At 33.5% G+C, this 19,613-nt stretch overlaps 1 protein-coding gene across 10 annotated transcripts in view; it reads left to right on the top strand.

Moving 5' to 3' along the window:
* Positions 1-19,613, top strand: part of LOC145124516 (3-hydroxyisobutyryl-CoA hydrolase 1-like) — a 53,184-nt gene that overhangs the window by 15,984 nt on the left and 17,587 nt on the right. For 5 of the 10 annotated variants that reach the window (XM_079059886.1, XM_079059891.1, XM_079059892.1 and 2 more), the window contains exons 2-9: positions 3,971-4,082; positions 4,698-4,778; positions 4,871-4,939; positions 13,249-13,312; positions 13,786-13,865; positions 14,109-14,277; positions 14,358-14,443; positions 14,624-14,754. In XM_079059886.1, the coding sequence (XP_078916012.1) occupies positions 4,041-4,082; positions 4,698-4,778; positions 4,871-4,939; positions 13,249-13,312; positions 13,786-13,865; positions 14,109-14,277; positions 14,358-14,443; positions 14,624-14,754 (722 nt within the window). In that variant the 5' untranslated portion in view covers positions 3,971-4,040. Of the gene's footprint in view, positions 1-3,880; positions 4,083-4,697; positions 4,779-4,870; positions 4,940-13,248; positions 13,313-13,785; positions 13,866-14,108; positions 14,278-14,357; positions 14,444-14,623; positions 14,755-15,893; positions 18,791-19,613 lie in introns of those variants that run through there. The other 5 variants (XM_079059885.1, XM_079059882.1, XM_079059883.1 and 2 more) reach the window with 5 other exon arrangements.

Below are 19,613 nucleotides of genomic sequence, written 5' to 3'. Positions count from 1 at the left end.
TTCTTTGTTAAGGTTAGAAAAAGATGCTTAGTCTACTCCTCGATAAAAAATATGTATGAAGATTAGGTGTGATTCAAGGCAATTCATATTGATGCATATCATATCCTACTAAGGATGACATAAAAATATGATCGAAAAAACAAGTATGATATGTTCCAAAATACTTACATTTTGAATAAGGACGGGGTAAATGTTATGTTGGCCCCTCTTGATATGAGGTATGAGTCACTTGGCTTGTTAGTTCTTACACATTTTGAATTTATAGGAGTAGCCACTCTTCACTCCAACCCCTTTGTATTGTCCAAAAAATATCGATAAAAAATTTTCTTTTAAAACCATTAAGTCATACAACCATTTATTCCAAAACCAGACATGATAAAAAGTTTTACTTAAACATCAGAGTAAATCAAAAGTAATTAGTATGAAAAAAGCCATTAGGAGATGTTGTGCAGTCAAGTTGGGTCATTCCCTTTGGAATTGGAAGTACGTGAAAATGTTAAACCACATTACCGCAAACATAAAGTTTAGTGAGTTCCCTAAAATACCGCATACCATACACATATCAGTTCGAAGCTGTAAGGAGTCTATTTCACCCCGGGTCTATTTCACTCCCGAGTCTATTTCAACTCAACATGTGTTTTTCAACTGAACGGGTCTATTTCACCCCCAAGTCTATTTCACCCTACATACATATAACATATAGGCATATCGGAAAGAGTCACAAAGACAACATGCATCCTACAAACATAATCCAGTGGGTCGACATTGGTGCATTTGACCCCAACAGTATAGTGAGAAGACCAACCTTAATCCTGAAGACAAGATATACCACCCACTCGAGTCGACGATATCAAGCCTCCTCTTGCTAAACATATCCATAATAAAACCCTAATTAACAATTAAGGAAAATACTTACCCATGAAAGGTCTAGGCTCATAATTAAACCTCCGTTGGGCAAAAGACCATTTTGCGCTTCGAATACTAAGTCCAAAAGTCAAACCGACCAAAAATTCAATGATCATCGCTTAGTTGACTTACGCCCTGCATAACTAATCTACCCCCTGTGTAGTGCCCCTGATCCCAAAAACTTCTATTAAGCTCTTAATAAAACAAACCAAACTATCAAACTCCTAGATTTGATCTAAATGAATGTCTTAATGGATAAAGTCTCTGACTTTATCCATTTGCATGGTCACAAAGAGCACAATACCAAAACCTAGGTCCATAAAGTTATCCGTTGCTCAAGAACTCATGCATGGATGAATGAGAGTGCCGAAGCTCTCATTTTTATGACTCAATAACCTCATAAACATTAGAAGGAGGCACTCACATGGTCTGGAGTAACCCATACTCACAAGAACCAAGATTATGGGACAAAAAGCATAAAAACCCATGACCTAATTAGATCTAACAAAAGGAACATCAAGATGCAAGCTTTATACCTCCTGTAGAATGTTGATGAAGTGCAAGGTCTGGATCTACAATGCTTGAAGCTCACCAAAGATTTTTCCATGGACTCCTTTCATAAAAAATGCAACCAAAAACACACTAAAAGCTCCAAGACTCACAAATGGTGGCTAGGGTTTCAAAATAACGGTATGAGGTGATGGAGGCTGGTTATGGGAGGGATCCAATGAAGTTAGAGTCCTTAAACATAGTTCAAAACCTTAGAATTAGGGTTTTTGTCAACTGCAGTTATGCCCTGCGTAACTTGAGTTACGCCATGCATTGTTCATTAAAAACGCGTTTCTCCATCAGCCACTACGCCATGCGTAGCTGCCTTACGCCTTGCGTAGGGCACAACCCTTATCTTCCAGTTTAACTTCAAACAACCATAACTTCTTCGTTTTCAACATTCTTTATACACACAGAAAGGTATTGAAGAGCCCCATAATTCTATCTAGTTACTTTTGGCTTAACACATGTCGAACTAAAACCCTAATCCATGAAATAAGCCTGCCATTTAACTTTTCCCTTTCTACCATTTGGTTCCAGCACACAAATTAAGGGCTTAGATCTCACAACCAACATTATCAACCGTCAACAAGGTTTAAACTTTACTTCCTCAAAGCTCAAAGCCTTTAGATGATTGAATTTCGGTCCACAACCCTGAATTAAGAAATAACCTGAAGCAGGGTGTTACACCCTTATATCCTCACACATGATCATGAAGCCCATCAAAACTACAGTCAATCATTATATCCCCTAATATATCCTTTATTGGGTGAATTTATTGACATGTTTCTTGAAGGATTTACACCTAAATTACCTTTGATGAGATATATACCACATGAGACTCTGCATCGTACTTTCCTTGTTGGTACCAAAACTTGGGGCATTTTCCAAATGTGTACTCATAGTTGATCGGTAAAAAATAGCAATTACATTTTTCTCCTTCCTTGATTTTATGAGTTACTTGACCAATTTCATGGGCGACCATTTTCTCAAAATTTTTTGCACAACAGGAATCATCATATAGGAATGAGACCCAAGGATGTTTTGTTTGTGAATCACTTATGGTGTACCCTTTGTAAATTTATAGATTCAAAACTGCAATTTGGTAGCTCCACAATTTGTGAACAGAAAGCCAAAGCAAAGAAGTAAATCAAAGTCTAGGAAGCCTATTAGGAAGTCCAGTTGGAAACATCGGAAAAAGTGGCGCCTCATGTTTACCCAAGCTGAGTTCACATATAACTATTCACCAACTGCACGACATGAATATGTATGTTTTTAATAGTGTGGTTGTGATCTGTTTACCCTACTTAACTTAACACCAATTACCATTCTCAATCTTTTCAATTATTAAACGGTAAAATAGTCTATGTAGATTAAAAAGCTACATCTATTGGGGATTGATTATCAATAACAATTTAATAATCATAGCAACAAAAGCAAAAGAATAGTTGAATACTTTTGTTCCTGAATAACCATGGGTCTATTTCAAAGATAAATAACTGGATTATCAATTTGCAACCGTAGGATATTAAGAGTTACCACCTCAATTTACATATGTTGGAGAACAACCACCAAATCTAGGTAATGTTTACCATTGATCCATACAAAGCATAAATAGACATATGTTACACCACCAATATCACCTCCAACCTTCCTTGCTCATTGCTTAAATTCAACAAACCAAAGGGAAGGGATAGACGTTTTTGTCGTCTCTAATAAGTAAGGGTAAATAGGAGCTTTTAGAGTTGTATGTGTTTTTTTCTTGTCTTATTAGTTATGACCCAAAAGCTCCATTAAATTTTTATATGGTGGAATTCCATTACACTTAAACTTACCTTATGAGTATTAAGCCCAAATCTATGAATAATTAATTCCATAATTAATTATCCTTAGCATTTCAATTAATTTAAACATTTTTATTTAATCTTATAATAAATAAACCATTTATTTTATTTATTTATTTTTGACCAATATACAATAAACAACTATTATTTCATTATTTATATATTATTATTATTATTTATTTATTCTATTTTAATGCTCTTTAGTGTGACTTTATATATATATATATATATATATATATATATATATATATATATATATATATATATATATATATATATATATATATTAATACAAATAACATCATAGTTAATTCACTGTTTTTCGCACACTATTTCCAACAACACCAATAAGTACCTGCCCAGATTATGTGACAAAATGAGTAGTATCATAATCGAGTAAACAAACATCAAAAGAAAGGTTCTTTACAAGGGAGTGTGATATTGTGTCGATCTATTTTCCAAAGGACATGTGGTCCTTGGTGAGTATTGAAACAGATTAATGACGATGCATATATGATCCAACTATCGCTACTATAATATTTCGACCATCCTTCATGTTGTAGATTTTTTTCCGTATGTAGGCAATTATGTTCATGAAGTAGGCTCGAGGTTGAGTCTTTCTCAATGTGGGAGGATGATCCTTCATGTTGTAGATTTATCCCTGTGTGTAGGCAATTATGATCATGAAACCGGCTCAAGGTCGAGTCTTTCTCATGGTGGGAGGATAATCCAGAAAGGTATATGGATATCGATGATGATGTCATCACAAATCATCCATCGGAGGTAATTATATCTCTACCACCTCCAAGTATTTAGGTGCATTGAATTGACTAAAACATAATCTAATATTGGAGTTTGAGCTACTAGCAACAAATATTTGGAGGTAGTTGTGTCTCTAGTAGGAGGAAAGTGTAACAACGATAACATTTATAGGAGTATATTGTATACTCATTATCATAAGCTTAAATTCCATAACCTGATACATATTCGTTTTTTATATAAGTTAAACTTTATGAATTCTCACAATATGTTCAATTTGTGTATGATAACAATAAATGAGATACCGAGAAGAATTTTTTTTGGAAAATTTAGATTTATAAATACTAAAAATTATTTAAAAGTATTGTGTCTCTATTAGGAGGAAAGTGTAACAAAGATAACCTTTATAGGAGTATATTGGATACTCATTATCATAAGCTTAAATTCCATAACCTGATACATATTCGTTTTTTTATATAAGTTAAACTTTATGAATTCTCACAATATGTTCAATTTTTGTATGATAACAATAAATGAGATCCTTTTGGAAAATTTAGATTTATAAATACTAATAATTATTTAAAAGTATTGTTATGTTCATGAATCGCCATAAACCATAATTCTTTGGTTTTTTGACAGCTTGTCTCCGTAGATATATCCAATGGGAAGAAGGTGATAATAAACAGGCCAAATAAACTAAATTGCCTTAACTACCAAGTTGTACGTTTCTATGCTCTAAGTGTTTGATAATGTATTCATATATATGGAGCATGCACATATATGGAGTAACACTTATACCTTTTTTTCTTCAGATTGTTCAATTGTTAAAGATGTTTGAAGTGTATGAAAATGATCCAACAATCAAGTTCTTGATGTTAAAGGTAAGAAAATATAACGAGTTATAAGTAAGAAAGTGGAATTTTTACAACCATCAGATGACCATCTGGTATGGTTACCGTAAGACATATTTGGTGGGGTGCCATCTCATACCACCACATTAGATTGGTATACCCATCACTATACATAATATTTTTAATTAAAAATAAATAAAAATGTAATTAAAATTTTAGATTTTTATTTAAAATAAAAACATTACATTACATAAATTTAAAAAACACCAAAACCTAAGCAACTAAAATAAAAAACCTAGAAAAGAAAAGTACCAAACATTCAAATAATAATCCTAAAATTACATAAAATAAAGTTACATAAATAAATATAAATCAAAGATGTTATTATTGTTCGTTCATGTTGTTTTGATATAGATGTTCCTCTAGGACTTCTTGAAGATATTGTCATGTTTCATCATTTTGAATTTCAATTACTATTATTAAAAATTCAGTACAACCTGGAATGAATTGTTGATGTGGGTTAACTATGTCGTTCTCGTTGTACATGCAAATCGCTATATCTGTCATATTCAACCATCATATTATGCATTAAAGTACATGTATACATTATTTTCTATAACCTTTCGTTATATCAGAGTCGTGCATGGAGTTTCACTACACGTTTCAACATTTGAATTTCAATTGCTTTTGTGAATATCTTTGCCTTTTTCAGATTGAGGTACTGCATATGCCTTCATAAAGGTGAAGTAATTTGGATATATCTCATCACAAAGGTAGTAATCGTGTTTGTAATCATGTTTTTTCACCGTGAAGGACATATCAAGTGCTCGCACGGTCTATATATCGTTAAAAATTAGGGACCGACCAATAACATTCTGATCATTATTAGACCCTACAACCCTAAAGTACGCATGCCAAATCAATAAATCCCGAGATGCAACAACTTCCATTATCATAGTTGATTCACCTATATCACCTCTGGTATATTGACCGTGCTAGGCATTTAGACGTTTTTCCCATATCCAATGTGTATAATCAAAGTTACTGATTAATCCTGGTAAACCATGTCTCACTTCATGTGCCCAATACAATATGTCAATATCACATGAAGTTGTTTTGTGCAAATATTCTTTGTGAAAACTTCATGAACACATGCACAAAAATGATCTACACACTCAATTGTCGTCGATTTTGATATTTTTAAATACTTGTCTGATGCATCATAGACTATTCCATATCTTAAGTACCTAAGTGCAACCGTATATTTCTGTATAGCTCTAAAACTCATTCTACATCTAGCATCTGGTCTTTGTTGGAAAAATTCATATCATAACTCTAAAAAATTATTAATATGTAAAAATATTACTCTACTAACATGAAAATGATGTTCCAATGCTTCATCATCATAAAGACAATTATCAACAAAATAATCACGTACCAAAAAATTCATGTGTAGCTTGATGATCTCGATTGATCAAAGTTCTTATATTACTAGCATTCGTACAATCTTCATTGACAATATTTTGTCCAACATTAAAGAATGTTGTCATAAACTCACCGTTATCATCTGAATCTAAATTTTGAAAAAAATTCATCTTTGTGGTGTTAAAAAAGTATAAAAAATAATAAGGTTTATGTGTGAAAGTGGTATATTATATATATATATATATATATATATATATATATATATATATATATATATATATATATATGTTCAAATGTGGATGAACATCTATTGTGCGGACAGTGTTATTCTGTTAGAATAACTAAGAGAATATGTTGTTTGATAATGTGAATATGTTCAACCTCACACAACTATCGTCATTATCATGCATTCCCAATAATTCTTATTCATTTTTGTTCTCATATATCGTTTTTCACTCATTTTCATTTTTACAAAATACGATTATCAATAACACATTCTGACAGAATGAGAATCATAAAAAAAGTCTACAATACCCTTATAGACGATTTAATCAGTGAGAATGTGTGATCATGACAATAGTAATGTGAAGTTGAACGTATTCACATTACCAATTAATCTTTGATTAACTCTATTGAGTTAAATACTTATCCTTTGCAACCAAAACAATATTTGATTACAAGTCAAAGAAAGTTCACACTTTATATATTTTAGATTTTATCATTTTTTGTTTTATCTCTATTTATATATGTGGAATGAAATAAAAATTAATTTTGATATGACAAATATCATTATGTCTCAATAAAATGACAAAAAAAAATAATCTTAGCACTACTCAACCCCTGTGGCTACGCAGGTTCGCTTACAGTGACTCTAGGGTATGAGGCATAGCCTCATGTTCGCAACAGAGGCTTAGTCGGTGCGCGAATCTGGGCCGGAAACCCTCGTTAGGAAGTTCATTTTCCAGAAAAAATGACAAAAAATAAACCACTTGAGGTAGTGGCTCATCGAGAAACACTCTTCGGAAATGTAGTTATAAAAATTCATTTATGTTGACTTCAGAACATAATTCATAGCCCCATATTCATACGGAGGATCAACACAAGATCTACTTATAAAATTTAAGATTAAAGACTTCTAAATTTTTACGAATAATCTATTAGAGTATCGAAAATGGTTGTGGTGGAGAATCGGATTCCTAATAGATCGCATAAGGTCGCTTTTTCGAATTGATATTTCCACCGTATGCTCTGGTCACAGGAAATCCAGTCAAGGATAATCCAAAAGGACACTTGTGAATCTAGGCAGAGAAATATAATGTAACGCCCGCAGATTCGGGCTAGACAATTTAGAGATAATAAGCGTTAAAAACGACACTTTGATAGAAAATTATTTAGAGTAAATAATCTTAACCAAAGTTATAGTATATGTCACAAGGATTCCGTACATATAAAGAACGCTGAAATCTGATTTATAACGAAGAAGTTCTGACTCGTCGAAGTTTCGCGACTAAACCGACACGACTCCGAGTAACGTGAAAAGTGATTTTTTGATAAACTACTTTTTAGCCTTAGTGATCAAATGAAAGTCGTAGTATATGTTAAACTGAGACTGTGCATATAGAGAATGTCCAAATCTGACTTCGTTTGAGGAAGTTATGATTTTTCTAAGATTTAGAATTACAGTATGCAGCCCGGAAATCGAGTTTTAGATTGATCAATTTTTAGCCGACACAACCTAAATGAGAATTGAAGATCTTGTTAATAGGAGCTCAACGATATAAAGACAATCGAAAACGGACGTCGGATGACACAATTATGAATTTTTAATGGACTTTAACTGTCTAAGCCCTGTTAAAATATAACTTTAAAAATAAAATCAAAATTAGCCGACGGAGTCTAAACGAAAGTTGTAGATCCTGTCGCTACCTACACATGGATATAAAGTACGTCAAAAACGGAGTTCATATGTGAAAGTTACATAATTTAGAAGTTAATTAAGTTATCGGATTATGATGTGAGGCTGACACGTGGCAAGATCTGGACCCTTCCTTTCTCTCCACAGCTTCACACCGGATTGCGACACCTGTTATGCGTACGCCCAACGTACTCCGAAGTTACGCCCCACGTACTCCGAGCTTCCAACCTATAAATAAAGGCACAAATCTTCCATTTTTCTCACACCTTTCTCATTCTTTCTCTCTCAAATACCCTCCTTAGCCCCTCCCATTCCCTAGCACTTCCCAAGTGCTAGAGGCGAAGTCCTAGAGCGCTAGAAGACTCCTAGAAGAAGAGATTTCGGCTCAGAAGTTCTGCCCCTGCAGAGACCGACTCCTCGCTAAACTCCCTTGTAAGTGAGTTATGTTTACCCTACTATAAGTATAACTTATGTTTAAGTTCATTATAGTTATTATGAACCTAATAACAAGATTTATCAGTGATTCCAAGTCGTTATACTGATTGATCTACTTACGGGGATGATGTCTAGGTTGTGATTTAGTGATGTGTTTAAAGTGGGATTTCCGAACAGTATACTTCGTATACCAAACGGACCCTACCTCCGATATGATCCTACCTGGATGTTCCTTACTTGATAGATCATGAAAGTATACTTTGAGTTAATGATGAATATAGACTAATAATTAGTCCTAATAAATATTAGACTAAAACTTAGCGATAATAATGCTAGGTTACGTCAAAGGAAAAGACAGTTGCTAGAAGCGAAACGCTACCCAAATTTCAAGTCGTCACTCTAACAAGTGAGTGCATAGTCCCTTTCATGAATATGATTTTATTACAAGTATTAATAAAAGTGTTAAATATATGTTGAAAGTTTATATGTGAGTTATATGCTTATTATCTGGAAATATGTGTTATATGTATATTTGATGATATACGCTATGCGAACCAGACATGATTCTATATGTGTTGAGATGTATTTACATGATAATAATAATAGAAGTATTATAAATGAGAAGATAAATGTATGTTAATACTTAATACTTTGTATAAAATATTACACTAAATTAAGATAGTGTTGTCGTAACAAAGTTAGTATTGAAATTTGATTATAAACATTATAGGCTTGCTTAGTGATGAAATAAGACTTAAAAGAGATGCTTAGTTCAATTAAGTTTGAATATTGGGTAGTATCTTATTAAGGGTACGTGTGTGATCAGAATAGAGAATAGAAATTGTGTTCGAGGAGATTGATGATCGGTGGAGTATGTCCTACGTACAAAAGTACTCTCTAAGTACCAAGTCTTTTTCAAAGCTGTGTGTCTTAGGTGCTGCTTGTGCTGGGGTATTATTATGTTCTAGTTTACGAGTCGTACTCATTCCATGGTACTATAATGTGCCATAAGTACTATCAGGTACAAAGTTTTTTTTACGCTATCGTGTGTCGGGGTACGGGAGCATACGAGAGTACTTTATTAGTATTTCCCAAGCGTTTTTATTTTGAAGAGCTTTGAAGTCATTGTTTCTTTTATGAAGTGATCGGATGAGCTTCATGTGTCAGCGTTTCCTTTCACGAAGTAACTGAGGGAACTTCGTAGACTGCCTAATAGAGTGTGTCAGTAATAGACCACTACCAGGTATGTCTGATGTTCTATTGCCGGATAGGGTGAGTCTGGGGGTAAAATACCTCACGGTGTCAGACCACTACTAGACAAAGTTTGATGTTGTATTGCCGGATAGGGTGAGTCTGGGGGTAAAATACCTCATGGTGTCAGACCACTGCTAGACATAGTTATCTAGATAACCACCCCTGACTTAAATGCCTGGTTGTTTTTACGAACAGATGTTAGTGGTGAAACTTGTTCCATTCCCCTCATTGGATGTATTTATTGATCCTCGTTTGCTGCCAGGGAATTTCCGAAGCAGCGTCGTCAGTTTGTTGTTCATATTGATCATTTAGGCTAGATCTTGTAAGATCGTTGTATAGGATCTATACGTGGGAATCGACGAGATGGGGTAAATTGTTTTAGAGATATGATATATCTGTGTTAATGAATAGATTGGTTTGCAGGTTTGAGATATACATTATTATCACATTGTGGGATTGAAATCCCTATGTACTCACCAAGTTTCCCAACCTGACCCACTAAGTTTATTGTATCACGGCTGGCTACATGAAAGATACATTATGCTGAGAGATTCAAGGAGTATTAGGCCACTAGTTTAATTACTGTAAGGCTTGTAATATTTCGTTATGCTTATGTTTCTGTATTGACGATGACATCTCAATGTTTTAATATAAATAAAATGCATTTCTTCGGAAATGATTTGATAATACCAATATCATGTTTTCTGGGAACAAATTCCGCAATATTATTCTTCAAAAAGGATACTTTGATTTTTATATAAGCATAAACAAATCGGTTTTTTCTAGACGTGAAAATGGGGATGTCACAAATAAGCCAAATTGCCAGATGAATTCTGAGTTTTTTTATAGAAGAGAGAGAAACACAGAAACACTTGGATTTCCCATTATATTACTAATTGAAATTTCCAAAGACCTTTTGGGGCGCTGCCCCTAGGACTCTGCAAGGGGGTGCGGCCCCTTTGAACTCCGTCATTTGTCGTACCTGCTTATCATTCGATCTTATATATGGATGCACTCCACAACCACCAAATATATAATATAGAGTACAAATTATAAGCCCATTAACTCACGTATTATTTTCAATTACACAAAATGCTCCACGACATTAAAATCACCAACATAATCTCCCTAACATCAATAAAATACATATAAAGAAACTACAATAATTATGTCAATAATACCAATAAAGTTAAATATGTCTCTTGCGTATAGTTAGTCTATATTTAGTATAATAATTAAAGATTTAAACTAATATTTCAATTTTTTATAAAATAAGATAATATAACAAATCTCAATCATTTTATTGCTATATTTTGTTAAACAACAAAAAAAACTTATTAATAAGTAGCTAGTTAAAACAACACAAAAAGTAATTGATATGTACATTTTTTTTATTATATACATCGATTTATATTTTAAATGGTTGTATAATATATAAATTGTAAAAATTTTTTAAACATAAACTGTTATATACATAAAAAATATTATATACGAATCACTTTATTAAAATTATTAGTAAATTTCCTATAATAATCATTAAGATAATGTCTAACTCTATATCATTTTTTGCATAAAAAAATGATATATATCGACTTTAGCTATATTTTTAAACACAAAAGGCCTCTGTAATTCGGTTTTATTACATCTTTAGTCTTTGCCAACAATAACAATAATAACTATAACATAATTATTATAACTTTTTAGAGAAATTGATTTATTAAGGTAATTATTATTTTTGTTTTGTTCATATCTGGGTAATTTATTTTTTGTACACATCTAGGTAACAAACTTTTTGGAAGTGTTCACATATAACCATTATGATCGGCTGTAGCAGGTTACATCCGGTCATAATAATCATATGTGAACACTTTCATCAAGTTCGTTACTTAGATGCGTACAAAAAAATAGTTACCCAAATATGAATAAAACGGAAACGTAATTACTCTGATAAGTCAATTTCTTTTATTTTTTTATTTCACCTTCTAAGTTTGATTGATATAAAACTTAACCTAAGTGGTATATATTTTTAAAACAACACTATCTTGGTAAATATCTTTTTAAAATACACTACTTTTATATAAAAAAAAAACTTTAGATTTGACATAGAAAAAACACATCGTCGTTTTATAAAATTTTATTGTTTAAAATACTAAATATAAAAATTAAAATTTTACTAGAGACTAAAAGTACCAGGGATGGAGACCAATAACATGAAGAAGAACACAATCTTCAATGAAGTTTGCTCCATATATTATAGGAATTTAAACTACAAAAAATAAAAGTAGCTTTTATCTACATCGATAACATTGCTCTTGTTATATATATATATATATATATATATATATATATATATATATATATATATAATGGTTCAAATGAGTACAACAAATAAAGCGAGAATAATAACATAAAATGAATATATGAATACCTATATGTTTAATATTCACATTATAATTATAATTACGACTATACAACACATATTAAATTCATAGCTGAATAATAATATAAAAGTATTGTTCTCACGCTCTCAATTTATTTATTGTTGTAATTACTTTTTCGTTTTGTTTATAGTTGGGTAATTTTTCTTTTTTGTATACATTTAGGTAACAACTTTGTTGAAGTGTTCACATATACCTATTATGACCGAATATAACCTGTTACAGCCGATCATAATGATCTTATATGAACACTATCAACAAGTTAGTTATTTAGATGTGTAAAAAAAGAAAAAAATAGTTAAACATGTATACAAACAAAAAAGTTAATAATCTTAATATGTCAATTTTCAAACTTTTTATATTTTCTATTATTTAACAAACAATTTAAATTAAAAAAGTTTATAAGACACATCTATACCCCACCTGCCCTCCCATCTAATCTAAACTAAACAAATCTCTCTCTCTCTCTCTCAACTTAACAATTTATTTTTTTCCATTTTAATTTTTACATGTTTTTTATAATTCGTTTTTCACAACTTCATTTTCTACTGTTTTTTTTCTTTTTAATTCACATTTTGATTTACAACTTTATTTTTCTTTTACTTTGTATTACATGATTTTTTATATTTCATTTTTATAACTTCAATCTTACTTTATGTTTAGATTTTTTTAACAAATCATTTTCACAATTTCTTTGTTGATAATCTAAATGATTTTTTATTGATGCAATTATGTTTCGAGATTGGGTAAGGATTTTTTTTATATGTGTCCATTACTGCATATATGATAATAAACTTATAGATTTGTTCATAGAATACACATATACCACCTTAGCAAGTATTTTTGTGATTTTTAATAAACTTACTTGATAGGGAAATGGAAGAGCATTTTGCTCTGGTGGGGATATTACATCTCTTATGATGCTCACAAGTGCAGGTACTGTTTGAGTTACAATAAATCTCTAAAATTTCATTTTTGCTTCTTGTTTTGTCGCAAAGAAAATGTCCATCCTCTATTATGAAAATCATGTTCTCTCCTTTTCATAAGAAAACAATAATTTGATTTATGGTATGTTTGATGGTGCTATATATATATATATATATATATATATATATATATATATATATATATATATATTCTCTTTGATGATTGTAATAATAATCAATGGAAACCATCATACTTACCAAAAAAAAATCATTTCCTTTAGTTCTGCTAATATAATTATAGAATGTGTTTTTGAGGAAAGAGTTTATGCGGTGATCTAAATGGTAAATCTGGTGGAAACTTTAGATTTTTGAGAAGATACAAATGTGTAGTGCTAAAGTTAATATCATTCTGTTTGATTTAGAATTTTTAGAAGATACAAATGTGTAGCGCTAAAGTTATATCATTCTGTTTGATTTGGCAAGGGCATTGGAGTTTTGGTGCTAACTTCTTTCGGAAACAATACACTCTAGACTACTTACTTGGGACATACAAGAAACCATTGGTTAGTTTGCTCGAACTTTCATCATATTTTTTTCTTCCCAAAACCATGCAACCCTAAGTGGGATGTGACGCTTTTAAGATGTTGCTTTTACATTTAAGTAAATTCATTTGATAATATATTGCTATGAAATCTGTATCCAAACATTTAGGATATTGCACACAAAACTTGAAGGCTTCAATAAACACAACGTAGCTTTTTTAAACACACTTAATATTGTATTACTTCTTGTCCATTAAACAACAGATTGCACTTCTAGATGGAATCGTGATGGGAGGCGGAGCTGGATTATCAATGAATGCAACATTTAGAATCGTGACAGAAAACACAATATTCGCAATGCCTGAAGCATCAATAGGGTCTGTTCCAGATGTTGGTTCATCTAATTTCCTATCACGACTTCCAGGTCATTTTGGTAATTTCTTCCCTCTTAGATTATTTACAATCTGATATCCGTCTTTCTATCCATTCTAAAATTTTTGTTGGAATCCATAGGTGAATATGTAGCACTCACTGGGGTACGATTGAATGGGATTGAAATGGTTAAGTGTGGTCTTGCAACACATTTTATACTTTCAAAGGTAATTCAATCCACATCATGATATTTTTAACCAGACAACATAAGTACTCATTTAGTCATTTCGGATCTCGATAATCCCCATTACGAAAGAGTGTAGCTTTTAGAACATACTTTATGTATTATATATTTAATAAGCTACCTCTCACTAAGAATATGTTTTTATTGTGTTGATTTTTTTCAGAATTTATCTTCACTCGAAAATGCACTTAGCATGATGACTTCATCTAATGCCGGAAGTCTAACAAAAATTTCAGAGATTATTAAGAACTTTGAACTTGGAAGAAGCAATAAACTAGAAAAGACAAATTCCAGGTAGCTATTTTATCTTCTTTACATTTTTTTTATGAAATCCACCTAAATTTAATATATATATATATATATATATATATATATATATATATATATATATATATATATATATATATATATATATTAATGATATCGAGCCCAATGGACCCATCTACACATAGCCCACTTCAATTGTACAGTCAATTGTCCTATATGTAAAGTTGTAATACCTAGAATATCTTCTGTCTATAGTTCATAGCATTACTCCTGTAATTGTTACCTTCCAAACGTGTAATTGCCAATATAAGGCATCCAATTCTGTGAATGAAATCAAGCCCTTTCACAATACCTTATTTACACTCTTTATGGTATCAGAGCCTTCACTTTATGGTATCAGAGCCTTCACTGCTCCTCTGAGCCCTTTTTCGGTCCTATCCCTCTTCTTCTTCAAACACATTGTCGACCATTGTTGAAGTTACTGCTCACACTCACTTCCCAATCAAGCTTACCTCTAGCAATTTCCTTGTTTGGAGAACACAAGTTCTTGCAAATCTAATTGGTCTAGGCTTAGACAACTATGTCGATGGATCCAAAGTACCTCCACCAAAACAACTACCTTCAAATGTTACAAAACCGAATCCAGAGTATCTCCCTTGGTTTCGTCAAGATCAGATTCTACTCAGTGACTTACTTGGAAGCTGCTCTGACACTATTCAACCAATTGTCTATTCTGCAGAGACATCGCACCAAGCATTCAAACGACTAACATATAGCTATGCTAGTGGGTCCAGGTCACGCATCATCTCCCTAAAATCCCGACTTGCTAATAACCCTAAAGGTGCAAGATCTGTTACCGAATTTCTCCATGACATGAAACACACTGTTGATGAACTTGCCCTAGCACAGAGCCCTGTTGCTGAAGAAGACTTAGTTGTCCACATCTTAAGTCAACTTGGTGACGACTATACACACATCTCCTCTGCTTTAAAAATTAGAGAAACACCCATCACGTTCCCTGAATTATTTAACAAACTATCTGACCATGAAAGATCTTTGAAAGAAACTCAACTAGCATCTCTCATCACCACTGTGAATTACACCCAAAAATACTCCAATCGCCAATCTTTATAAAGGCCTAACAATGACACTTGATCTCCAACCAGGTTCAATAACACAAGAACCCGACAACGTCGCTTTCAAGGAAATCCGAGCAACAACAATTTCCAAAGTGGAAACAAGAACTCAAGCTATTGTCAATACTGTCACATTCATGGACATGAAACTAAAGATTGCAGGAAACTAGCCTGTTTTACTAAAGAAAACAACATAAATCTATCTATGAATGCACACACAAATCCAACTGTAAACACATCATCCCCAACTTCACCATGGATGTTTGACAGTGGCACATCTCATCATGTTGCATCAAATCCTGCTTCGTTTCACACCCTATCAGAGTATGGTGGACCGGATGAGATTATGTTAGGAAATGGTAATGCTCTATCTATTTCTCACACTGGACACACAACTCTTCCCACTCCTTCTCGTCCCTTACATTTACATAATGTCTTATTTGTCCCTCAAATGTGCAACAATCTAGTCTCTGTTTCCAAACTCTCTAAAGCTAATAACATTTCTGTTGAATTTTTCACCATCATTTTTTGGTTAAGGATCTACGCACGGGGGCGCGTCTCATGCGGGGAGTAAACATCAATGACATCTACTAGGCAGCCATTCATTCCATTCGAAGTCTACCTCAAATAAACTCTGCTACAACCTCCACAAAGTCCATTCTGTCTTGGCATCACAAGCTTGGACATCCGTCAATCAAAATTCTCAAAATTCTGCTTCGTACTTTAGGCCTTCACACCAATAAAATGTTTGATTTTTCTTTTCATTTTGATGCATGCTCAATCAATAAAAGTCATAAATTTCCCTTTGTTGCAAACTCTTTTAAAGTTACAAAACCTCTACAACTTGTATATTCTGATGTTTGGGCTCCTGTTACAACCTCTACTTACGGTTACACTTACTATGTTTGGGCTCCTGTTACAACCTTGTTTCCTTAATTTTGAAACCTGGTTAGAAAATATCACAAAACCCCGCTCGTTTCTCTCTCCACTGATAATGGCGGTGAATTCATTGGCCTTACCTCATATCTCCAACAAAATGACATATCACATTTCACTACTCCACCGCACACCCCTGAATAAAATGGAGTTGCAGAGATGTCACCAAAACATTGTAGAAACGGGCGTATCTCTTCTTCGTCATGCTCAACTGCCCCTCACTTTTTAGCCTCATGTATTCCAAATGGCAGTCTACCTCATCAATCGACGTCATACACCTATCCTTGACCTTAAAAATCCATATGATCAGCTACACCAAACCTTACCTCACTATCTAAAACTCAAACTGTTTGGCTGCCTATGTTTCCCATGGTTGCGACCCTATACTTCATCCAAACTACAACCCCGTTTAGCTAAATGTATTTTTCTTAGCTACTCATCCTCAAAATCAGCATATAAATGTTAAAATCTCTCATTCATCGCCTTTACCACTCATGTCATGTGGAGTTTATTGAACACATCTTTCCATACAAAACAGATAATCTGAATTATCTTTCACTTCCAACAGCTGATGACCTCATATACTCTCTTCCCACTTCATCTCAACCTATCTCAACCCCTTCTTCTACTCCTTTTTGTACTCATTGTATCCTCTCTACTCATCTACCCTTACCAAATCCTACCTCACTCTCCCCTCCCAATCCACCTATTTCCATAACTCCTACACCCGCATTACCTCTTCCTTCCTTTTCATCACCTTCACCACCAGCCTCCCCTGACACCACTATGCCTTCTCCACCCTCACATAACCAATCCACACCATCCCCTCCTCCTCGGACACGTAAATGCAATCCAAAATACTATAATCCGAACCTTATTAACTCCACCACCCTTCACCTTATTCCTCCCACACTAGAACCGTCAACCAACACTCAAGCTTCCAAATATCCGAAATGACATAGTGCCATGGATTATGAGTTTAACGCTCTTATAAAAAATCAAACTTTGGATCTTGTACTCCCATCCATTGATTGTAATTGGGTTTATCAGATTAAGCATCACCCTGATGACTCTGTTGAAAAATACAAGGCTCACCTAGTCGCCAAAGGCTTTCTTCAACAATATGGGAAATATTATTTTGATACCTTCAACCCTGTCACCAAACCTGTCACAATACACACCATTCTCTCCGTTGCCTTATCAAGAAATTGGCCACTATGTCAACTTGACGTTAATAATGCCTTTCTCCAATGCACCCTTCATGAACAAGTCTTCATGATCAACCGCTAGGGTACATTCACCCTCAATATCCTAACCATCTCTGCAAACTAAAGAAATTCATCTATGGGCTCAAACAAGCTCCAAGATCTTGGTACATTGATCTTACAACCTTCCTCCTTCAATTCAGCTTCAAAAAATCCTTAGCTGATGCATCCCTCTTCATTTACAACCATGACAATGCCACCTGTTACTTTTTGGTGTATATAGATGACATTGTTCTCACAGGTAATGATTCCAAATTCCTAAACCACTTCATCTCTGCCTTAAGCACAAAATTCTCCCTAAAAGATATTGATATACTTAACCATTTTCTAGGAATCGAAGTAATCCAGACACCAACCGATATATTTCTCTCTCAACACCGAGATATTCACGATGTTCTTTCCCAATTCCACATGGATAGTGCCAAAGATGTCATGACTCCTCTTAGCACCACTAAACCTTTGTCTGTCACCGATAGTTCTCTAACAGTTGATGCTACCCCCTATCGCAAGCTTGTAGTTCCGTCCAATACCTGGAATTTACATGTCCTGACATCTCCTTTGCCATCAACAAACTTTCTCAATTTATGCATGTTCCCCGTCAAACTCACTAGCCAGCTCTCAAACGTGTCCTTCGTTACCTTAAAGGAACCATCCATCATGGTCTCTTTCTCAATCGAAATTCTCCTCTCGCACTCTTGGCCTTCTCTGACTCTGATTGGGGTGGTGTTCGCAGTGCAGGCCGGTCAACTACAACTTATCTCACATACCTTGGCACAAACATTATTTCATGGAGGTATACAGGGAAAAAGTCGGTATCACATTCATCAACTGAGGTGGAATACAAAGCGTTAGCAAATGCCTCGGATGAACTTATTTGGCTCAAGAACCTGTTGACCAAAACTCGGCATACCCATCACGTAAACACCTACCTTGTTCTGTGATAACACTGGTGCTACATACCTGTGTGCAAATCCTGTCTACCACACATGCTTGAAACACATGGCTCTTGATTACCAATTTGTCCGAGAGCAAAGTTCTAATGGTCTACTACGGGTACTTCACATCAACTCTCACGATCAGTTAGCTGACGTGCTCACCAAGCCTTTCTCTCGGGCACCATTTCTACGAAACAGATCCAAGTTTGGAGTCTCCGATGGATCCTCCATCTTGCGGGGGCGTATTAAGGATATCGAGCCCAATGGACCCATCTATACATAACCCACTTCAATTGTATAGTCAATTATCCTATATGTAAAGTTTTAATACCTAGAATATCTTCTGTTTATAGTTCCTAGCATTACTCCTGTAATTATGTACCTTCCAAACGTGTAATTGCCAATATAAGGCATCCAATTCTGTGAATGAAATCAAGCCCTTTCACAATACCTTTCTTACACTCTTTAATATATATATATATATATATATATATATATATATATATATATATATATATATATATATTAGACTATATTATAAAGCATATTAGTCATATCTTGAATTTTAAGAGGTATAAATGACAAAACTTTTTATACAAATCATATATGCATAA

This window comes from Lactuca virosa, chromosome 7, assembly GCF_052849685.1.
Source record: "Lactuca virosa cultivar CGN04683 chromosome 7, Lactuca_virosa_CGN04683_v6, whole genome shotgun sequence".
NCBI lineage: Eukaryota > Viridiplantae > Streptophyta > Magnoliopsida > Asterales > Asteraceae > Lactuca > Lactuca virosa.
The sequence above is the reverse complement of the archived record's forward strand: the minus strand, read 5'-3'. Positions and strand labels throughout refer to the sequence as shown.